Source organism: Dunckerocampus dactyliophorus, chromosome 2, assembly GCF_027744805.1.
Source record: "Dunckerocampus dactyliophorus isolate RoL2022-P2 chromosome 2, RoL_Ddac_1.1, whole genome shotgun sequence".
Classification (NCBI taxonomy): domain Eukaryota; kingdom Metazoa; phylum Chordata; class Actinopteri; order Syngnathiformes; family Syngnathidae; genus Dunckerocampus; species Dunckerocampus dactyliophorus.
Genome location: NC_072820.1, coordinates 49,777,774 through 49,796,780, shown reverse-complemented (window position 1 = coordinate 49,796,780; position 19,007 = coordinate 49,777,774). Strand labels below are relative to the sequence as shown.

Sequence of the window (19,007 nt, the reverse complement as noted above, 5' to 3'; positions counted from 1 at the left end):
CGTTTGTTCCATAGAACAACGGCATGAACGGAGTGAGCCCTTTGTCAGTCATACAGTTTCTTTGTCTCAGTGGGTGGAGGCAGGGCTGCTAGCATAGTACACACAGAGTGCAGGCAAGTGTAACGTAGTAGAAATTAAATTAGTAGATTGCAATATATATTCATATATTTTTTATGTTATTTCATTGTACTTTTCATAAAAGAAATGTTAAAATTTTGTCTCTTCCTCATCCTGGTTTCAGGCATGTCCATGGCCAAAGTTACATTGTTACACCAAACGACCGTCGTTGGCCGGCAGATACCCCACTCTATTGTATCATAACGACTGAATCCTGCACCAACTCCTCAGACTAAGGCTGTCCTACCTAATCATTGAGCATGAAATGATGAAGCCTGCTTGGATGAGAGGCAAAAGAGACATCTTCTAAGACAACCTGAACAGTCAAGTTGTGATGGCTTCAATGCCCTGAGAAGGAGAGATGTATGTACCTGTGCAGGCAAGGTTGCACAGGAGTAATACATAGATGGTCCAACAGGTGCAGATCCACCCTCACTGGGCATGTGGAAGGCGCTTCCATGGGCCTGCTGGGCGTACGAGTCTCTCTGAGAGTCTCTCTCTGTCCCCACCAACTGGGCAGCTGCCCGACTGGATGTCACCTGGAGTGGACGGTTGGTGCAGAAACAAGAGCGTTAGTGTCGCTGTGGCAAGTAAATGAAGACGGGAGGTTGGAACGGGGCAACTGTACTCATCATGTACCTGGTTGTAGCTGTGAACAGCTCCGCCAACATGTCCGCTACGACCCGTCACCACTTCACCCAGCGCCAGAGCTTGGTTGCTGTGGTAACCAGCAGCTGCATAGGCATCCTGGTTGTTGAGCTGCAAAGCACTGTGAGAAAGAAGTCCTTGTCCTGAAGGGCAGAGAGAAAAGTGCACAACATCAAGACACGAGGATCTTTCGACCTTTGAATAACTACATCATCAATAAACATCAAGCTAGTGTCTGCATTTATTCATTTCTCTCCTTTCAAGAGAGAAGAGACAGACATTACGTGGAGATGCAGCTCAAGTGTCATGAGTTAAAAGAAACTCTTGATCATTGTCAGAATCCACTTTAAGACCCGGTTTATCTCCTGCCACGTCGCTTTGACGCAAGTCTTCTCAGAAGGTTATTTTTTTATGCTCAAACGGTGTAAAGATTTATTCTGTTTGTGGCCTCGTAAGCATTTCGTAACTCAGCTCATGTCCCATGTGTTCTGCAATGTATTTGTTGTTTTCTGGTAAAAAAGTGGTATTCGAGCAATTTTGTATCAACATTTCCAATGAAAGTGATTTTTTTTTTAAATTATTAGATTAGATTCAGCTCCAGAGCCCTCCCCTTTTCTCTTCAATATGCCTCACACACTTATTAAACACATTTTGAAGTATAAAAAGTATAGGTACTCACCACTAATGAATGATAACGTAAGATGGACTCGGCGTCACGGTGTAGAAGTTACAAATAAGTATCACTTTACGTCTAAATACAAGTTTTTAATTGTCGCTCGGCATATTCTAAAAATAAAATGTATTAATTATTAATAAGACACAGTTGATCCTTGCTTTTTGATGGGGTTACCTTCCCGGACCACCAGTGAATGCTGAAAGTGCATGAATAATTGCTACTTCTGCAAATAATTGATACTTCAGTGAGTAATTGATACTTCCACGAATAATTGCTACTTCTGCGAGTAATTGCTACTTCCGCGAGTAATTGCTACTTCCGCGAGTAATTGATGCTTATGAACATATTATAGTGTGGTTTAGTATAAAATCCATTTGTTATCATCTCATTCCATGTGTTCCCGGTATAGAAGTTATATATAAGTTTCACTTTTGCATCTCACAGCAGCTATGGTGCGTTTACCAACTTAGTGAATGCAATGTGTCTTTTGGGGAAGAAACAGCCCATAGCCCAATAAAAAAATCTATTTTTAGACAAAAATTCCACCATTTTGTGGGGATCCACTGCACGGCAAATGCACTACATCAGTTTTTAACACATTTTGACAACAAAAAAGCAAAAAGATCGAAAGCAAGCACAAAATAAAGCAACTCAGTGTCCTTTTTCTCTCAGATACCCATTTGCGTTTGCTCTACTCTGCCATTCCAGCTTGTAATGCTCCGTGACCCCAACATCTCCAAAAGTTTCTGACCTCCTTTTAAAACATTCTTTTTCTAGCTTTCATTTTTCACCTTCTCTGTCCGCATCTACCTTTCTGGACGATGTCCTACCTTCTTGTACCGCTTTTCTGCCCCAATTCACTTTTCAAGTGTCATTCTTGCATGAGAATTGTCTGGCCTTTTGTGGAATGATAGTTCAAAATTCTAAAAGGAGCTGCTCGTGGGGGGTGGGGTGGGCAAAGCTCTTCCATTACTCTTACCAGCCGTTAAATTTTTCATGCGCACTTGATGAATTTGGGCATGATACTGTAGTAATGACGTGTCCCATCAAGGGCATTTAATTATAGGCATGCATGGCACCTTTTTCAGCATGAAATATTAGGAAGAAGCACATTGGTACAGTACGTATAACCAACCCAGTATGTTGTAACGATGAGTTCTGTTTGCCTGGCTCTGACAATTTTGATAACTGGTAAAAAAAAAAATGTATTCGTTGAACAGCAGTGACAATTCCAAAGAATGTAAAAAAATTGTACAATTTTACTATCGGAAAAATGAAAATACTGTACGTCTCGTTCACCCCAAGTCAATAATATTTGATATATACGTTATAATAAAGTAAAATAATAACTGAAGTGACGATGCGATGCCAGTGCAAGACGGCGGCCCGCAGCTGCTTTTTCACTGGCCCTCTGCACCTTCTAAAAATATAATTAATAGGGATGATGACTGATATGACGATATTGTCCAGCTCTCAAGTTCCGATTCCGATATCTACCAATACCGGTATGTATAATATCACATATCTCCTGTCGTGGAAGGACTGGACTGGACAGGACTTACCTTATTATGTATTATTATTACTACGTATTATCATTATTCATTATGTGTTATTGCACTCAAATATGACGTGATCTGTTCCGTATTTATTTATTTATTCTTATTCTATTTTCTAATTTTTAAGTGGGCCGATATAATCGGACATCCCTAATAATTAAACAAGAAAACTAAAATACAAAACAGCGATAATGGGAAAAAAGCAATACTTTTGAGAATAAGGACACAACATTAAGAAAGTAAAGTCATAATATTAAGAAAAAAACAGCATAAAGTTGAAAAATTAAAGGAAAAAGTTGTAATATGAAAAACAAACAAAACAAAGAATAGGTTGCAATTGGAAAACTAAGTTGGAAAAAGTTTTAATATTACAATAACAAAGTCAAAATATTATGAAAATAAAGTCGTAAATTACGAGACAAAAATGTACAAGACGAAAGCGTAATGAAAGTATAATAGGTTCCCAAAATAGCCTGCAATAATTGAAATCCGCGAAGAAGCCAACTTCAATTGTTTATAATGATTATATGTTTTAACCATACACTTTATACACTTTTCTCAGACAGGCAATAACATTTTCTCCTATTTCTCTCTTGTCTAAACACGCTCAAAAAAGTTAAAACCTCAGTTTGAATTTTAGTGACCAACATGAAATTGTTAAGTCGCGCACACGTATTTCACTCATGTGACCGTGCTTTTTCGTCCTGGCGCCGTACCGCTGTAATGTAGCGTTTTTTTGAATCCTTGTTAAAACAATGTAAACATTTAAACTACTACACTAAATATTAATGATTAGTATTTCACATTCACTGTTTCGAAGTTTACATGGATATCATTCACAACTAATTCACAATTCAATTCAATATGGCAATAAAGATAATTACACATAATTCCTCAATAGTTGTGTACATAACCAGAGTAGCGGTAATATGTCTGTCAAAATAGCTTTATAGCATTGGTTATGAGACACACACATCATGTATAATTATGTCCAGTTAGCATTTGCTATCAAACATTGCTGATATATAAGAAATGAAAATGATTATGCAAAAGCAAATGCAGCTGAAGTCAAGACAACATATTAAAAAGGTTTCGGCAACGGGCACATTTTCGAGTTGTCGAGTTGCAGATGTCATATGACATCAGTCAGCTGACATCTGCAAAGTGACGTTTATGCAAAACTACCTTCGTGATCGACCAGTAGCTCGCGATCGACGTAATGGGCACCCCTGCTGTAAAGCATTAATAAATGTTATATAAACATCTTTTCAGGGCCATATGTATGCTTACTGTGGGGGGTGGGACAAAATATAAAATCAATCAGGGTATAAACACCCTTGAACTCTCATTAAGAAGCTGATTTCAAACAATAATTGAAGGATAAGCAACTCCAAAGTCATTTACACTTACCTTTCTGTGTTTTGAATGTGACCAATCTTCACCTCCATGTCTTAAGGCTTAAGTCCATGTTCTAAAAGTTCCTTAATTCATCTCCAAATGTTTCTTCCTCCTCCAAAACTATTGACACATGCCTCAAATCTTGGCTATAATCACTGTAAACATCCTCTGTCTTGTACAGCGCCATGTTACCAGATGTCTATGTTTACCTGAGTGATATCACTCCGATGGGGTCATTTCCAGACATGAGATTGAACAGCGAGAGCTAGCTCATCATGAACTATACAGTAAATGTCATTTTTGTGAATTTACTGTTCGCTTTCAAAAATGGAACAATGCAGAACAGAATTACAAACAATATATAACATATTTAAGTGAACTTGATGAATCAGGTCAGGGAGGCTTTAACTTAAAATGAGCTTTTAGAGACATTAAAAGGTTTATGAAGGCGACAAATTGACCATGAATTTTTCTTCTATCGGAGGATCAGAAATAAATAGTGTTGGACCTCAGACATTCCATTGTGCACCCAAGTGCATGGGACAGATAAAAATGGAAGCTAATGGGAGCCACGCTAGAAATGCATTTGGCAAAGTGCAGCTGGCGTAAAGTGAGAAGTCACTATGAAGTACAGTGAAAGGCCGCTGTGCAAGGGAGTGAAGCTGCATCATTTAAGGGATTTTCAGCTAAGGGGGCTGGGGGAGTTTAGTGGGTCAAGGCCTCCGTGTCCAATATAGGCTCATATTGGGCCAACACGCACTAATGCAATGCATGCAGTGGAAGTGCCTCCGTTGAAACACACACACAGCACTAAAACTGTGTTGCCACTTTAGGTGCATTTCATATGGTAGCGGATCCTGCAGGGAGCCTCATAAATACGTTATCACTCAGATGGCCAACACTGAGGGCTCCACTGACACGAGCGAGTGGAAAAAAGTGTAAGGATGTGACGGCGTGATTTGGAGAAAAAGAGAGTGAGGTTAATGGTGTGGGTAAAATTGTCTCCTATTGTGCTCGTTTTCATATCTTTTCAGATTTGGATGGCAGCGCTTGCCATGGGATCACACATGCGCGTAACACGTCTGCACGCGTGGTTGTGGACAGCAACGATTCCTTCTTCTCTCCTTTAATGGAACACGCGCACCAAAGCTGAGTGGCCTTCCTTCCTTCCACACCCAGCATTCTCTATTGACACATTTGAATATTTCATACCTTGTCTATTTTCAGTTACCCTTTGGAGGGCACACACAAACACACACAGACACACACCGCTGCATGCATAGTCCCAAGCAGCAAACTCACAGATTAACATGCACGCTGCATCGCAAGCATAAAGCATGACGACAAAGTTTTTCCTGCTGTGGTGCTGCACTCATCTGCTCAGGAGCTCCAGTGGGTTCGCTTTTCGCTATGAGTGTGTTTGCAATATGTACTGAACTGGACGTTTGCGTGATCTAAGGCCTCATTGGCGTGTGCGCGCATGTAACTGAGGTCACAACGACAGCAACGCTCAATGTCCATAGCAAGGAAGCCTGAAATTTTGATCAGGAAATAACTGCTTTTTCCCTGTCGATTCAGGGGCTGCAAATAATTGAGTAACTCCAAACAATTGTTGCTTTACAGGCAGTGATGGTAATATTTTATCGTCTTAAGCTGCTCTGCTGTAAATTTGGCAAATATAGCCTCTTTCATGGCGTTTTTTTGGTTCCAGACCCGACCGTGATAAGTGAATCTCTTCAAAGTAGGGTTCCTTATTTACAAATGCAATATTTTGGTACCGTTTACCACCTACATTAGAGCCCTCTAGACATAAAATAACACCCCTATAGTCACCTTTACACTCCTATTACCCAATATAGTAGACATAATAAGACAAAATAAGAGATACTGTAAACAAGACTCGTGCTCGTGCGCTGCTATAAATGCATTTCCTGGTGTGGAGAGGAAGTGACGATGGAGGGTTCAGAGTTGAGTTTTAGCTCAGCGTGGGTTTCGGCTGCAACAGTAGCGTGTTAGAGATTATTGCTTTGGTAGTGAGATCATTCAAACCTGCTATAACAGCCTGTTGTTCTGGCGATTAAGTCAGGTGGTTGTGTCTCACAACCAACATTAGTGACACCCAGTGACCAGTGTAGAATACTACATATCATCTTCTGAATGCCTTACTTTTGTATTTTACATTTCATTTTGCTATTTTTATGCTTGAAAATGCTTAATTTAGGGAAAAAGATATGGAAAAAGCCAGCTAGACAGCTAGCGAGCTAACCAGTTAGCCTCAAATGTATTTCTTCTAATCTTAAGAAGCCAAAAACGTACCACTTCCGCACAGAATGGGAGGATAACCTTTATTCACGCTATCATGCGGGACATGCCATGACTGCCTTCATGACTTCATGCAGTGTTAAGGTAATGTCATGTAAGCTAATGGCTCAATGTTTTGTGACATTACTGCCACCTAGTGACCACAATACTACATGTCACTTGTCTTTCAATATGTTTTGACGAATAATAGACCATAGTCTACCATGAAACAGTCATCATTTATTCATTCATTCATTTCTGAAAAACTGCAATATAGCGAGGGAGTGATAATCGAACCACGATATTGCAAGGCACGACTGTATTTTCTAAAAACAGTGATAGAGCGAAGCCGTGAAATTTGAAGTGTGAAGTGAGGAGGAGTATCGGAGCGGTATCGGATCAATAATACAATTTGCAATACAGGAATCCCTTGTTTATGGCGGGTCATTGTTTCCAGACCCGACGATAAGTGAATTTCCATGAAATAGGATTTCATATTCATAAATCGAATATTTTCTAGTTAGAGCACAGAAAACCTGTTTACGACATTCTAAATGCGTTTTTTTTTACATTATTGGAGCCTCCAGATATGAAATAACACTCCTATAGTCCCCTTTACACTTCTGTTATCCAATATAGTAGACATAATAAGAGAAAATAAGTCATATAAGACATATATGTTGCTGTTCCTTTTTTACTCACGGTGTTTGTCCAGTGCTTCCTGTGGTGGCTATTGTCTCATCAATGTAACATAAGCTAGAGATGCACCTTCACATTGGAAAGACACCACATTCTACAGACTTGCTGGGTTTAACGACATTCCGTACAATGGCCGCTTCCCTCAGACTCTCACTTTCTTTTTCTCATCCCGTCTGTTTAAAGTACGGCTGTCTCCACTTCCATCTGTCGCTCCCTTGCATGTTTAAAATTGATTTATTCAGCGGGTTTCGTTGTGGAGCTTTATTTAAAGATCAAACGTAAGATATAGTGTCTCGCTTTGCGAGCATATGTGCCCCCGTGCAGCACTGCATAGCATGTGTATGTAAAGAAAGCGTTTGTATTCATCTGCTGTTAATAAGTGCGTGTTTATGTGTGCGTGTCCCCTGTACACTGTAAACAGCAGGCCAGCTGACACCTCAGCGAGGAGGGATTAGCATATCAAACTCCTGGAACGACTCTGCATGTCACCCGACAGCCACCACTCTCCCATGGCGTGGACTGCAGCACAGACACGGGCATCCGTGGCGGAAGGGGGCGGGAAAAAAGATGCGAGTGCAGCACAGGGGCTGCAGGGAGCTCCTCTGCATCTCAATGAGAGCTCTTAGAAACAACCGCTGACGTACAGCATACATGTACCACTGTTAGAAAGCTCCAAATGTTCATGTTGACGTCTTTTGTTGCTGTGAGACACAAAAGTGAAACTTACGGTAATCCCTCGTTTATCATGATTAATTGGCTCCAGACTCCAGACCGTGATAAGTGAAATTCCGACAAGGAGGAATCCTTATCTATTAACTACTTTCACAGAAAGCATAGAAAACCTGTTACGACCTTCTAAATACGCTTCTTTAACATTATTAAAGCACTCTAGACATGAAATAACACCCCTATAGTCACCTTTCCACTCCTATTGCCCAATATATTAGACATAATAAGAGAAAATAAGACATAAACAAGACTCAGGCTCGTGCGATGCTATAAATGTATTCCCTGGGGTGGACAGGAAGTGACGGCGGGGGGGGGGGGGGGGGGGGTGTCAGAGTTGAGTTTTAGCTTGGCGTGGGTTACGGCTGCAACACTAACCCATGTTTTCGTTAGGGATTTTTATGAGGGATTATCCTGCCTGTTATGAGATCATTCAAACCTGTGATGTTGTTGCGGTGATCAAGTCTGGTGCTTGTGTGTCTCACCAAACATTCCAGTAACATTACTGACACCTAGTGACCAGTACAATAGTACATATCACTTTTGTCTTTGAGGGCGTCTTCTGAATGCCTTATGTTCGTATTTTACTTCGTTTAGCCATTTTTATGCTAACGTAATTTGCTTCAGTGTGCGCATTTTTTGACTAATAAGAAGATGTATTCAACCACGAAACAACTTCTAAACCGTGACTCTGATTCCATCTGCTGACACGCAGCACGCACACAAATTCCAAAGTCGGTCCGAAAGAAAAGAAAATATATATGTTGCTCAAATAGAGGGCCTTGAAAATGCGGATCCATGGGCTGGATCAGCGATGTAGTGTTTCCAAAATAAGCCTGTCTCATCCATATCAAAAACTTGTTCAGGCTTATATCCCCCTTCCTCCATGATGGCTTTAATTTGGTCACGTCTGCCTTTGTACCGGCATCCGCAGCGGCGGCCTCTCCGTGGACTTGTTGCGGACAGTTAAAGCCCTTTTTGCATCCTTGTTAAAATGCATTGCTGCTGTCATCCTGATGTTATTTCCCTCCTTCTTCATGGCGAACCGAAGATTCATTTATTCCGTAATGGCGCCCTGCAGCTGCGTAATTCTACCTTCCTTCAGCATGTCCAGAATTCCAACTTTCTGTGCATCTTCCTCTGCCTTTGGGGTACAACTGCAGGTGCCTTTGTCGGTGCAGAGCGTTCAGTCGACATTGTGAGTTTTGTCGGGGAGAAAACTTGCAAACATACGGCACTAAAGAGCCACGCTGCTCGCGATCAAACAAAGATGTAAATTAGGCAAGCTGAACGCATTCTGTACTGCACAGGACACATGGCATGGCGGAGATCGATGGACGGGCTACAGTCCCTTTAGCGAATCAGGACGCAGGAGACAATGCGTTCATACGCTGTAAAAAAAAACAAAAAACATGCTAGCTACACTAAAAAAAAAAAAATCTGTGTAATAGCGAGGCCGCATAAAGTGAACCGCGTTATAGTGAGGGAACACTGCATATTCAACTTGTACGTCTTTCTACAATATTTGTAATTTAATGGCATATTTGGGCTTTTGCGTCACAAAGCAACATTCTGAAACAATCTTTAGTGAGACTTCATTGCTTTCAATCTCTAGTCTGACAGTGAACACAACGCGAGTCCTTTGGAGACACCCCTACGGTACCACAGGTCTTTATTAGGGGAGGATTTTCCCACTTCTACCTCGTGCATCTCCCCAAAGGACATAACCTCAATGCAGATATCCGTGTTGAGCTCATCCCACGGCTTCAGCTCAGACAAATACACAGTGGGCGTTTGTAAACCCAGCGGATGTGCACTAAATCTGCTAATCAGCCATCAAACACGGTTTCAGTCCGGCACGGTCACGCAACGCAACGTTTTGTATTTTTCACTATGCCACAAAACACACAAAATGGTCAAATATAGCCATCGATCCATCCGGTATTTGTTCCGCTCGTCCTCATTTGAGTAATGGGTTAGCTGGGGCCTCCACCAGCTGATTTTTGCACCTTTGAGTCGCCGGAGGGCCCAGAGAAAACATGCAAAACTTCAGCTTCCAACAGAGATTTGAGGCTGGCTTGTCATCCTGCATCGATTCTTCTAAAAACACTGAATGAGGCGAGGTCCATCTAATCAGCTCATCGTAGCTTTCCAGTGGTATTTCATCATGTTCTTGCTCCAAGAAATTGCAATAAGACACATTTCGGTTCTCCAGAATAAGATGAGCAAGCTGCCGAGGCATATGACGCACAAATACTTTTGTGTGGAAGTGTTCCAGCGATCTGCAGTACGCATAATTTCCCACAATCCAGGAGCAATTTCCATACCACCATTGCTATTTCTATGGCAACGCAGAACGAGCTGATTTGAGTGAAGAAGTCTGTAGCTGAGGAGAAGTGGTATGAGGGATCACACCACCGAAATCATCATTGATATGACTCTCAAAGTCCTCTCGGTGGTGCTGGAAAGATCTCATATAATATTGAAAGGGTCCCTGACATCGTTTATCAACTTCACTTCAATATGTTCCATATTGCTTGTAATTATGTTCTAATTATGTTTGCGTTAAAAAAATCGAACATACTTCCAAACAATATATTTGTAACATATTGAAGCAAAGGTGATGACTCATGTCAGGGACCCTTTAAGAAGTGTGTTTGTTTGCTGTGCATACCCATTCTACCTTTTTTTGTTTCATGAATTGGTAAATGCAAACAGAGGGCAAACTGGTATACTGTATCCAACAAAGCAAACATCATCCCAGAAATCATGTGCCAGAAACAACCATGAGCCAACACCATAAACGCCCCACACAACCATTTTCTGCCACTTCAGAGTCAGACAGGAAGCCGTGTCTCATCCCTGCTGATTGAGAGGCAGGGCACACATTGCATCGTCACCAGTCACAGGAATTGAGGCCGGGCCAGCTGCATCTAGGGTAGCTTTGTGAAGCACGAGACTACCAATGTTTATTCAACAGCATCTTTGCCAGCTATTTGGCCGATGTTGCTTTCTGTGACAACACCCAAGCATAAATACTGAACCATCAATTATTATCCTTACGATCTCCTGTAGACGTGTCCTGTGAGTCCAAGATGCCCGATTCCTGGAGTGATCTGATACAGGAGTCCACCAACTCCAGGCCGGTTGTCAGCTCATCCTCGATGTCCTTCTGTCCATCTGCATGTACGAAAAACATTTTAAAAAATACAGAAAACGTTACGGCTCCATGTGACATGTGCTTTCAACTAGCGGGGAACTTCAAGGAATGCTAAGGATGTGAGGAACAGGACAATCTGTGATCTGCTCCTCGTATATTAAGGTATGTCCACTGCAGCCCATTTGTCAGTGGCATACTCATTTTGTGCCCTGAATGATTTATGCGCTTCGACTTTCACGGCATCCCAAATATATTCATTTGAAAGGTCATTTCACTGGTGCCCGCTGTTTTGCAGTTGTCTACCGCTTATTATTATTCCAAAATATGCATGTTTAAGTAAATTGTGCCAAGTTTTGGGCTCAATTAAGCATTTTCAAGCATAAAATTGCTACGTTCATTGAAATACAAATGTAAGGCATTCAGTAGACATACTACAGTATATACTGTATATATGCTACTAAAATTACGTTATTTTTTACATTATTACAACATTATTCTCGTAAAATTAAGACTTTTTCTTGTTAGATGACAATTTTTTCATCTTAATATTTTTACTTCATCCTTGTAAAATTACTGCTGTTTATTTGTTGTTGTTGTGTTATTATTATTATAGGTATTATAGGTTTCTTGTTAAAGTATAATTTCAGAATTTGCCGTCGATAAAAAAACAACCGTGACCCGTAAATGGCGCCCGGGCCGCACTCTGGACACCCCTGTATTAAATAAATAAGGTTACAGTGCTGGACTTTATCACCATGTAGGGAAATGGAGGAAAGATCCTAGAATGAAAGTACACAGAATCGATATGGCAGTTGCCGCACTACTCTAGAAGGTCAAACTTAAAAGAAAAGTGCACTTTTTTTTTTAAATGTGCTCATCATCCACAATCCTTATGTGAGACATGAACATGTCTTTCACTTTTGTGTGCATTCTAAAGATATAAAAACAGAAAAAAAGAGGCAGCTAAAAATGCACGTGATGGGACACACCTATATATCGTCTATATACCTCTATACCGTTTTAAAAAATGTCCAAAAACGACCAACAACGCTCCATTTACATCATGTGAGCTGCATATTAACCAAGCTACAGCAGCATTGTTATTATTATTATTATTCTTATTAACATTGTTACGCCCAAGAACTACGTTACTGGCATAGTGACACCTCGCCACACCACACCGACTAGCTACTAGCTGGCTAGCGACTAGCTTCACCACACACTCATTCACAATGCCTCAGGCCACTAGTGAAAGGTAACACTACATATTGGAGTGTGTTTTTGTTTTTGACGCTAGGTGTAGCGTCTATGCTGCTATCTGAAATCAATGCACCCAGGAAGGAAGTTCCCAAAATACTAAAAGTATTATGTTATCATGAATGTACCTGTTGCTACATGCTCACAGCATGGATGGAAAACCATCAAACCTTGTTGGAGCTTTTTGGAGGCGTTTTAATAGCGGCCTTTCTAGGCGTAATAGGTGTGTCCCATTATGTGCACTAATTACCTGCCTTTATTATCAAGGGAGAAGAAAAAAACAAAGCTTCATGGCCCTGTGTGATTGTCCCCTCTCTTAAAACATATCTTAACTGAGATGAATTGAGATCTATCAGTGTGGAAAAGGTTATAACGCCATTTCTAAAGCTTTGGGACTCCAGCCAACCACAGTGAAAGCCATTATCTACAAATGGCCAAAACATGGAACAGTGGTGAACTTTCCCACGAGTGGCCGGCCAACCAAAAATGACCCCGAGAGTGCATCCACGACTCATTCGAGAGGTCACAAAAGACCCCACAACAACATCCAAAGAACTGCAGGCCTCACTTGCCTCAGTTAAGGTCAGAGTTCATGACTCCACCATAAGAAAGACACTGGACAAAAACGGCCTGCATGGCAGAGTTCCAAGACCAAAACCACTGCTGAACAAAAACAACATTAAGGCTCGTCTCCATTTTGCCAGAAAACATCTTGATGACCCCCAAGACCTTTGGGAAAATACTCAAAAGTTGAACTTTTTGGAAGGTGTGTGTCCCATTATATCTGGGTTTCAGAAAAAGAAGATCATAGCAACAGTAAAATACGGTGGTGGTAGTGTGATGGTCTTCAGGACCTAGAAGACTTGCTGTGATGAATGGAAGTATGAATTGTGCTGAAGGAGAATGTCCGGCCATCTGTTGGTGACCTCAAGCTGAAAGCAACTTGGGTTGTGCAGCAGGACAATGATCCAAAACACACCAGCAAGTCCACCTCTGAATGGATGAAGACTTTGGAGTGGTCTAGTCCAAGTCCTGACCTGAATCCTATTGAGATGCTGTGGCATGACCTTAAAAAGGCGCTTGATGCTGGAAAAGCCTCCAATGTGGCTGAATGACAACAATTCTGCTAAATTCCTCCCCAGCGCTGGAAGAGACTCATTGCAAGTTATGGCAAACGCTTGATTGCAGTTGTTGCTGCTAAGGGGGCCCAACCACTTATTAGCTTTAGGGGGCCATCACTTTTTCACACAGGGCCATGTAGCTTTGGATGTTTTTCTCCCTTCATAATAAAAAAAATAATTTGAAAACTGCATAAATGTTGAGTTGTGTTGTCATGGACTAATATTTACATTTGTTTGATGATCTGAAACATTGAATTGTGACAAACATGCAAAAAAATGAAGGCCAAGTTATCACACCACTGTATGTACCTGTTGTGCTACTCTGATTGTGCTATGTGAGTGTGTGTCCAGAAGGCCTTCTATGAGAATCTGTTACAATGAAACTGTAGGTGTAAGTATATAAGCGTACCGTAATGGCACTGGTGCCGACATAAACAGTAGAAAGTAAGGGGGGAATTCAATGAACAACCCTCCAACCAATCTTGTGGCACTTATGTCATGTTTATACGTATCGGCTACCAGAGGAACAAATCCTTACAGACGAGAGCAATATTCATTTCTTATTCGGAGAGAGGGAGACAAATGTTAATAGAAGAGGTTTTAGCGAGTGGATTACGAGGACAGTTTTATTGACTTCACTTGATGCTCTTGTACAAAGATGACCGCGGGTGAAACCAATTCCAGCGCTGCATGCTGGATTTACTCTTGCCATCGCGTCAGCCAAACACCCTTTAAACCAATTTGATTCAGAGATGAGGAGTTCTTAACGGTTCAGGAGGTGTCTCTCTGTCTATTTTTGCAAAATGTGAGTTTCCGTTGGATAAACTGAAGTCATCACTATAATGCACTGCAATCATTTGAATGGCAAAGCTCAACCAGACAAACAGATGAAGTGATCAACATATCATGCACTTTCTGCCACAGAACGTGACAAGATAATTGCAGGAAACGACGCGCTCTTTTGGTTTTGGAGGAGGAAATGCACGACGATTAGTAAGAAGCCTTTCAAGTATTTTCTCCGCAGCTCGGTAGACATTTTTCATCAGCCATCATTGAATCATTACAATGAAAAAGCACGCGGTAACATGCGTCGTCAGCAGGAAGCTGCAGTGGAATCCAAACAATGGTCGGACTAGATTCAATTTATGATGGGATTTTAGTGGAAGGATTTACTACCTTGGTTGTTCCAGCGAAATTTCTCCTCTGCTGAACTGTAAAAGATAAACGACAGAAAGCATATAAAGGTTAGAACCAAGAGCATAGAAAAGGAAAACACACACACACACACACACACACACGTTTTGTGTGTGTTTTATTGTCCCTGCTGGTCGCTTCACAATGTGCTGTCACAATAAAGCAATATGCCACATTCTATAAAAACATAATAGCATCTTTTTACTAGTCCAAACAGTTTTAGCTCACAATTCAGCTAACAAGTGACAGGCGGAACCGAAGCGGAACCAATAATAATCATAGCAGCACACTGGAACCTGCTTAAGTTGGTCCTGTTTATGTCGACAACACGTCTATGTTGACGAGCGTCGGTTGCCAAGGAAACGACTCTTTTAGGCGGCTCTTTGAAGTGAACGAGTGCTGTAAATCCCAAAGTGTAACACCTCATTTTTTAAATTGCATTGTTTATTGAACCTTTATTTAACCAAATAGGACCCGTTGAGATCAGGCAGACAGCAGCACACGTCATAATAAATACAACATTTTAAAAAGTTGCAGGCAATAAATGACAAACAATAAACTGTTAAAAACAAAGGCATTGCTCGTAGGTTTCTCGCTGCCTCGTGTGTAAAACAGAATGAAAAGCTTTGACTGAGACGAGCTCTGACATTTTCAGTTCAGTCTGTATGGTGTTCCAAGCGGTGGGGGCAGCACAACAAAAAGCTCTTTTCCCCAATTCAGTTCTGACTCTCGGCACATTTAGACGGTATATTGTGCTAGACCGTAAGGCATAGGCAGGGGCCCCTTGATTTCTGAAGCAGAGAACACAGGTAGGACGGAACTAATCCAGGAAGAGACTTATAAATCCACATCATCCAAAGTGTATATCTCCGGGGGCTCAAGGGGAGCCAGTCTGCCTTGGCATAGAGCTCCCACAGTGGCGAGTGAGGCGACCACAACCGGAAACAAAGCGCAATGCACGATGATCAACAGTGTCCAGTGCCCAAAGACATTTTAACGAGGCACTCATGTAGAAAACATCACCGTAATCAAGCAACAGTTGCAGAGACAAGATATTTCCGAGCTGTGAGGGAAAAACAGGGTTTATTCCTGTAATAAAACCTAAGTTTCACCCTCAATTTACGGACCAAATTAGCAGTGTGAGCCTGGTAAGAGAGTTCTTGGTCAAGCAGAAAGCCAACATACTAGTGAGCATCTCTATCTGTTTGCCTTTGCTAGTTGTAATGCTTTTGACTGGTTTTTGACCTTGATTGTGACTTGTGGTTAAATGCAATTTTTGCTAAAAGAGGCCGAGTCCATTTTATTTTTATTGGGGTGTTTTGGTCTTTTTTTGTGCTTGTATTTAAAATCTCTTGACATTCCAATTACAGTGTTAAATACTCTTAGGAAATTAAAGTTTATTGCTTTTGTTCTGGCATTATTATGGTCTCAAAATCATGTTGACAATGATGTCGTTTATCGGAAATCATTTGTAGGACGATTATCGTCCAGCAAAAATTCCCATGACTACTGTTGAGTCATCAAGTCCAGGTGCACCGTGTTCTTATTATTGAAAATTTATTTTAAAATGTCAGGGATTAAAAACGTCCCGTTGAGGTTAACGTTGACGTACACGGTCGACCGCTGTTGTCGACGTCAAATTTGAGAGCCAAAGGGGTCATTTCTTTTTTGTATAAAAAACAAACACTAATTGGTGGAGCGGAGGAGTGGAGCGTATCTTTCACGTATTTTCATTCATAGTAACAAACTGCACCACTAGCGTTCATAAATAGCTCTATGTTTACATATCATATAAACATACGTGTACTGGAATGGAATGGAAATGAAACACGTATTGCAACTAAATGCGTTTGTGTCGTTTCAGTGTTCTCTCCTTGTCCAGCAGTCTTCGAGTACTTTCCTGCCTGCCCTAGTGTCTCCCGCTTGGGTCATTTGTGTGTCGTGTGTTATTTTCCGAGTAAATGTGTTTTTGTTGTGTCTGGCGGTTTCCGTATTTGTTATATTCACGGCGGTTGAGTTTGCTTTCAGCTTTCAGTCTTTTCTGTTTCTGTTTATTGCTTTTTGTGATGACTGTTTGGGTACACATACAGAGCATCCAAACATTCATTTTCTACCATCCACACTGTCCGGGGGTCACGTGTGAGCTGGAGTCTATCACAGCTGTGTCAAAAAGTTGACATTTTTAGGGACAAATCAATTTTTGGCATTTTTTGGTGGTGGTCCTGGAACAAAAACCCTGCAAAAGCTGGGATTTACTGTACAGTCGTCCCTCGTTTGTCGTGGTTAATTGGTTCCAGACCTGACCGTGATAAATGAATTTCCACAAAGTAGCATTCAATATTCATAAATGGAATATTTTTGTAGCTAGAGCATAGAAAACCTATTTATGACTTTCTAGATGAAATAAGACCATAATAGTCACTTTTACACTCCTATTATTCTTTGTTTACATCACATCGTGCAGACTACGGGATCACAGGACTTCAGATGGCCGCCGCTAGCATAGCAAGCTACCAAACTAACTAGTTAGCCTCCCCAGTTTGCTTATTCTAAACTTTAAAAAGTGTTTCAAACCAAGTGGGGAAGAAGGACAAAGAAGCCAAAAATGCACCACTTCCACAAGAAATGAGAGGAGAACCTTTTTTTCCACACTGCGAGCTCAGCAGCCAGTCTCCATGCAGTGTTAAAGGTAATGCAATGTTAGTCTTTATACGGGCACATTCACAATCGCCCTGTGTTTGATTGGCCACCAGGGTAGGGTGTAGCCTGACTTTTTACTTTAAATATAAGTCATCTGGGATAGAGCCTACACCAGCCTCGAATCCTGGACTCTGTCCTATTCTATGAAATCATTGCCCTTGATTATTACCGTCTATGTGTGAGGGTGTTCCTTTCACACAACGTGCAGCATTTTTCCCAGCATTTACAATGAATAGCGTTCATAGCCGAGTAACACCTTGGCCGCAGCATCGCGAGGGTGATTGTTTGCTACTCTGACTGACAGGGAACCAGTAATGATAGGAGAAACCGAGGCAATGCTCTCAACACACTACTGTACGTCCACGCAGTTGCTCTTAAAAAAGCCATAAATGTGTCTTATTTACCAACCTGACCCTTGAAGATGTGGGTTCAAAGAGATAACAAAGACCCATCCAGATATCTATCCATTCATCCATCCATTATCTATTCACCCAGCTATCTATCCATGTACTCATCCATCCGTCTATCTATCATTTGTTCATCCATCTATCATTTATCCATCTATCATCTATTCATCCATCTATCCAGCCATCCATCTGTCTATCTATCATCCATCTATCATCGATCTATCCTTCCATCCATCCATCACTCAATTACCCACCTATCCATCCATCCTATATTTGCTATCCAATTATCCATCTATCATTGATTTATTCATCTATTCCTCCATTCATCCATCCATCCATCCATCCATCCATCCATCCATCCATCCATCCATCCATCCACCCATCCATTCAGCCATCCATTCACCCATCAAACCAACCAGATATCCATCCATCTGTCCATCTAGCCATCTCTCTATCCAACTATTCATCCATCCATCTGTCTGTCCATTCATTCATCTCTCCATCCATCCATCCATCCATCCATCCATCCATCCATTCATCCATCATCTCTCCATCCATTCATCCATCCATCCCATTCACCCCTCCATCCATCCATCCATCCAACGAGATATCATCCATCTCTCCATCAAGCCACCTCTCTATCCATCCATCTGTTTATCCATCCATCATCTCTCCATTCATTCATCCAACAATCTCATCCATCCATCCATCCATCCATCCATCCATCCATCCATCCATCCATCCATCCATTATCTCTCCATCCATTCATCCATCCATCTCATTCACCCCTCCATCCATCCATTCATCCAATGAGATATCATCCATCTCTCCATCAAGCCACCTCTCTATCCATCCATCTGTTTATCCATCCATCATCTCTCCATCCATCCATCCATCCATCCATCCATCCATCCATCCATCCATCCATCCATCCATCCATCCACCCATCCATCCATCCATCCATGTACATTTCTTTGAGGTGGTTTAGCCATGTCTTCTTCCACGGTCCTTTGTTGCCCTACAGGCAATCAGACCTTCTGAAACACA

The 19,007-nt window shown here is 41.4% G+C and overlaps 1 protein-coding gene across 10 annotated transcripts in view; it reads right to left on the bottom strand.

Annotated features, from left to right (window-relative positions):
- The window catches only part of ctnnd2b (catenin (cadherin-associated protein), delta 2b), a 181,691-nt gene that overhangs the window by 76,309 nt on the left and 86,375 nt on the right, over positions 1–19,007 (bottom strand). For all 10 annotated transcript variants that reach the window (XM_054762548.1, XM_054762565.1, XM_054762582.1 and 7 more), the window contains 4 exons: positions 14,836–14,870; positions 11,185–11,301; positions 757–908; positions 489–656 (listed from right to left, as the gene is read on the bottom strand). In XM_054762548.1, the coding sequence (XP_054618523.1) occupies positions 489–656; positions 757–908; positions 11,185–11,301; positions 14,836–14,870 (472 nt within the window). The remainder of the gene's footprint in view (positions 1–488; positions 657–756; positions 909–11,184; positions 11,302–14,835; positions 14,871–19,007) is intronic.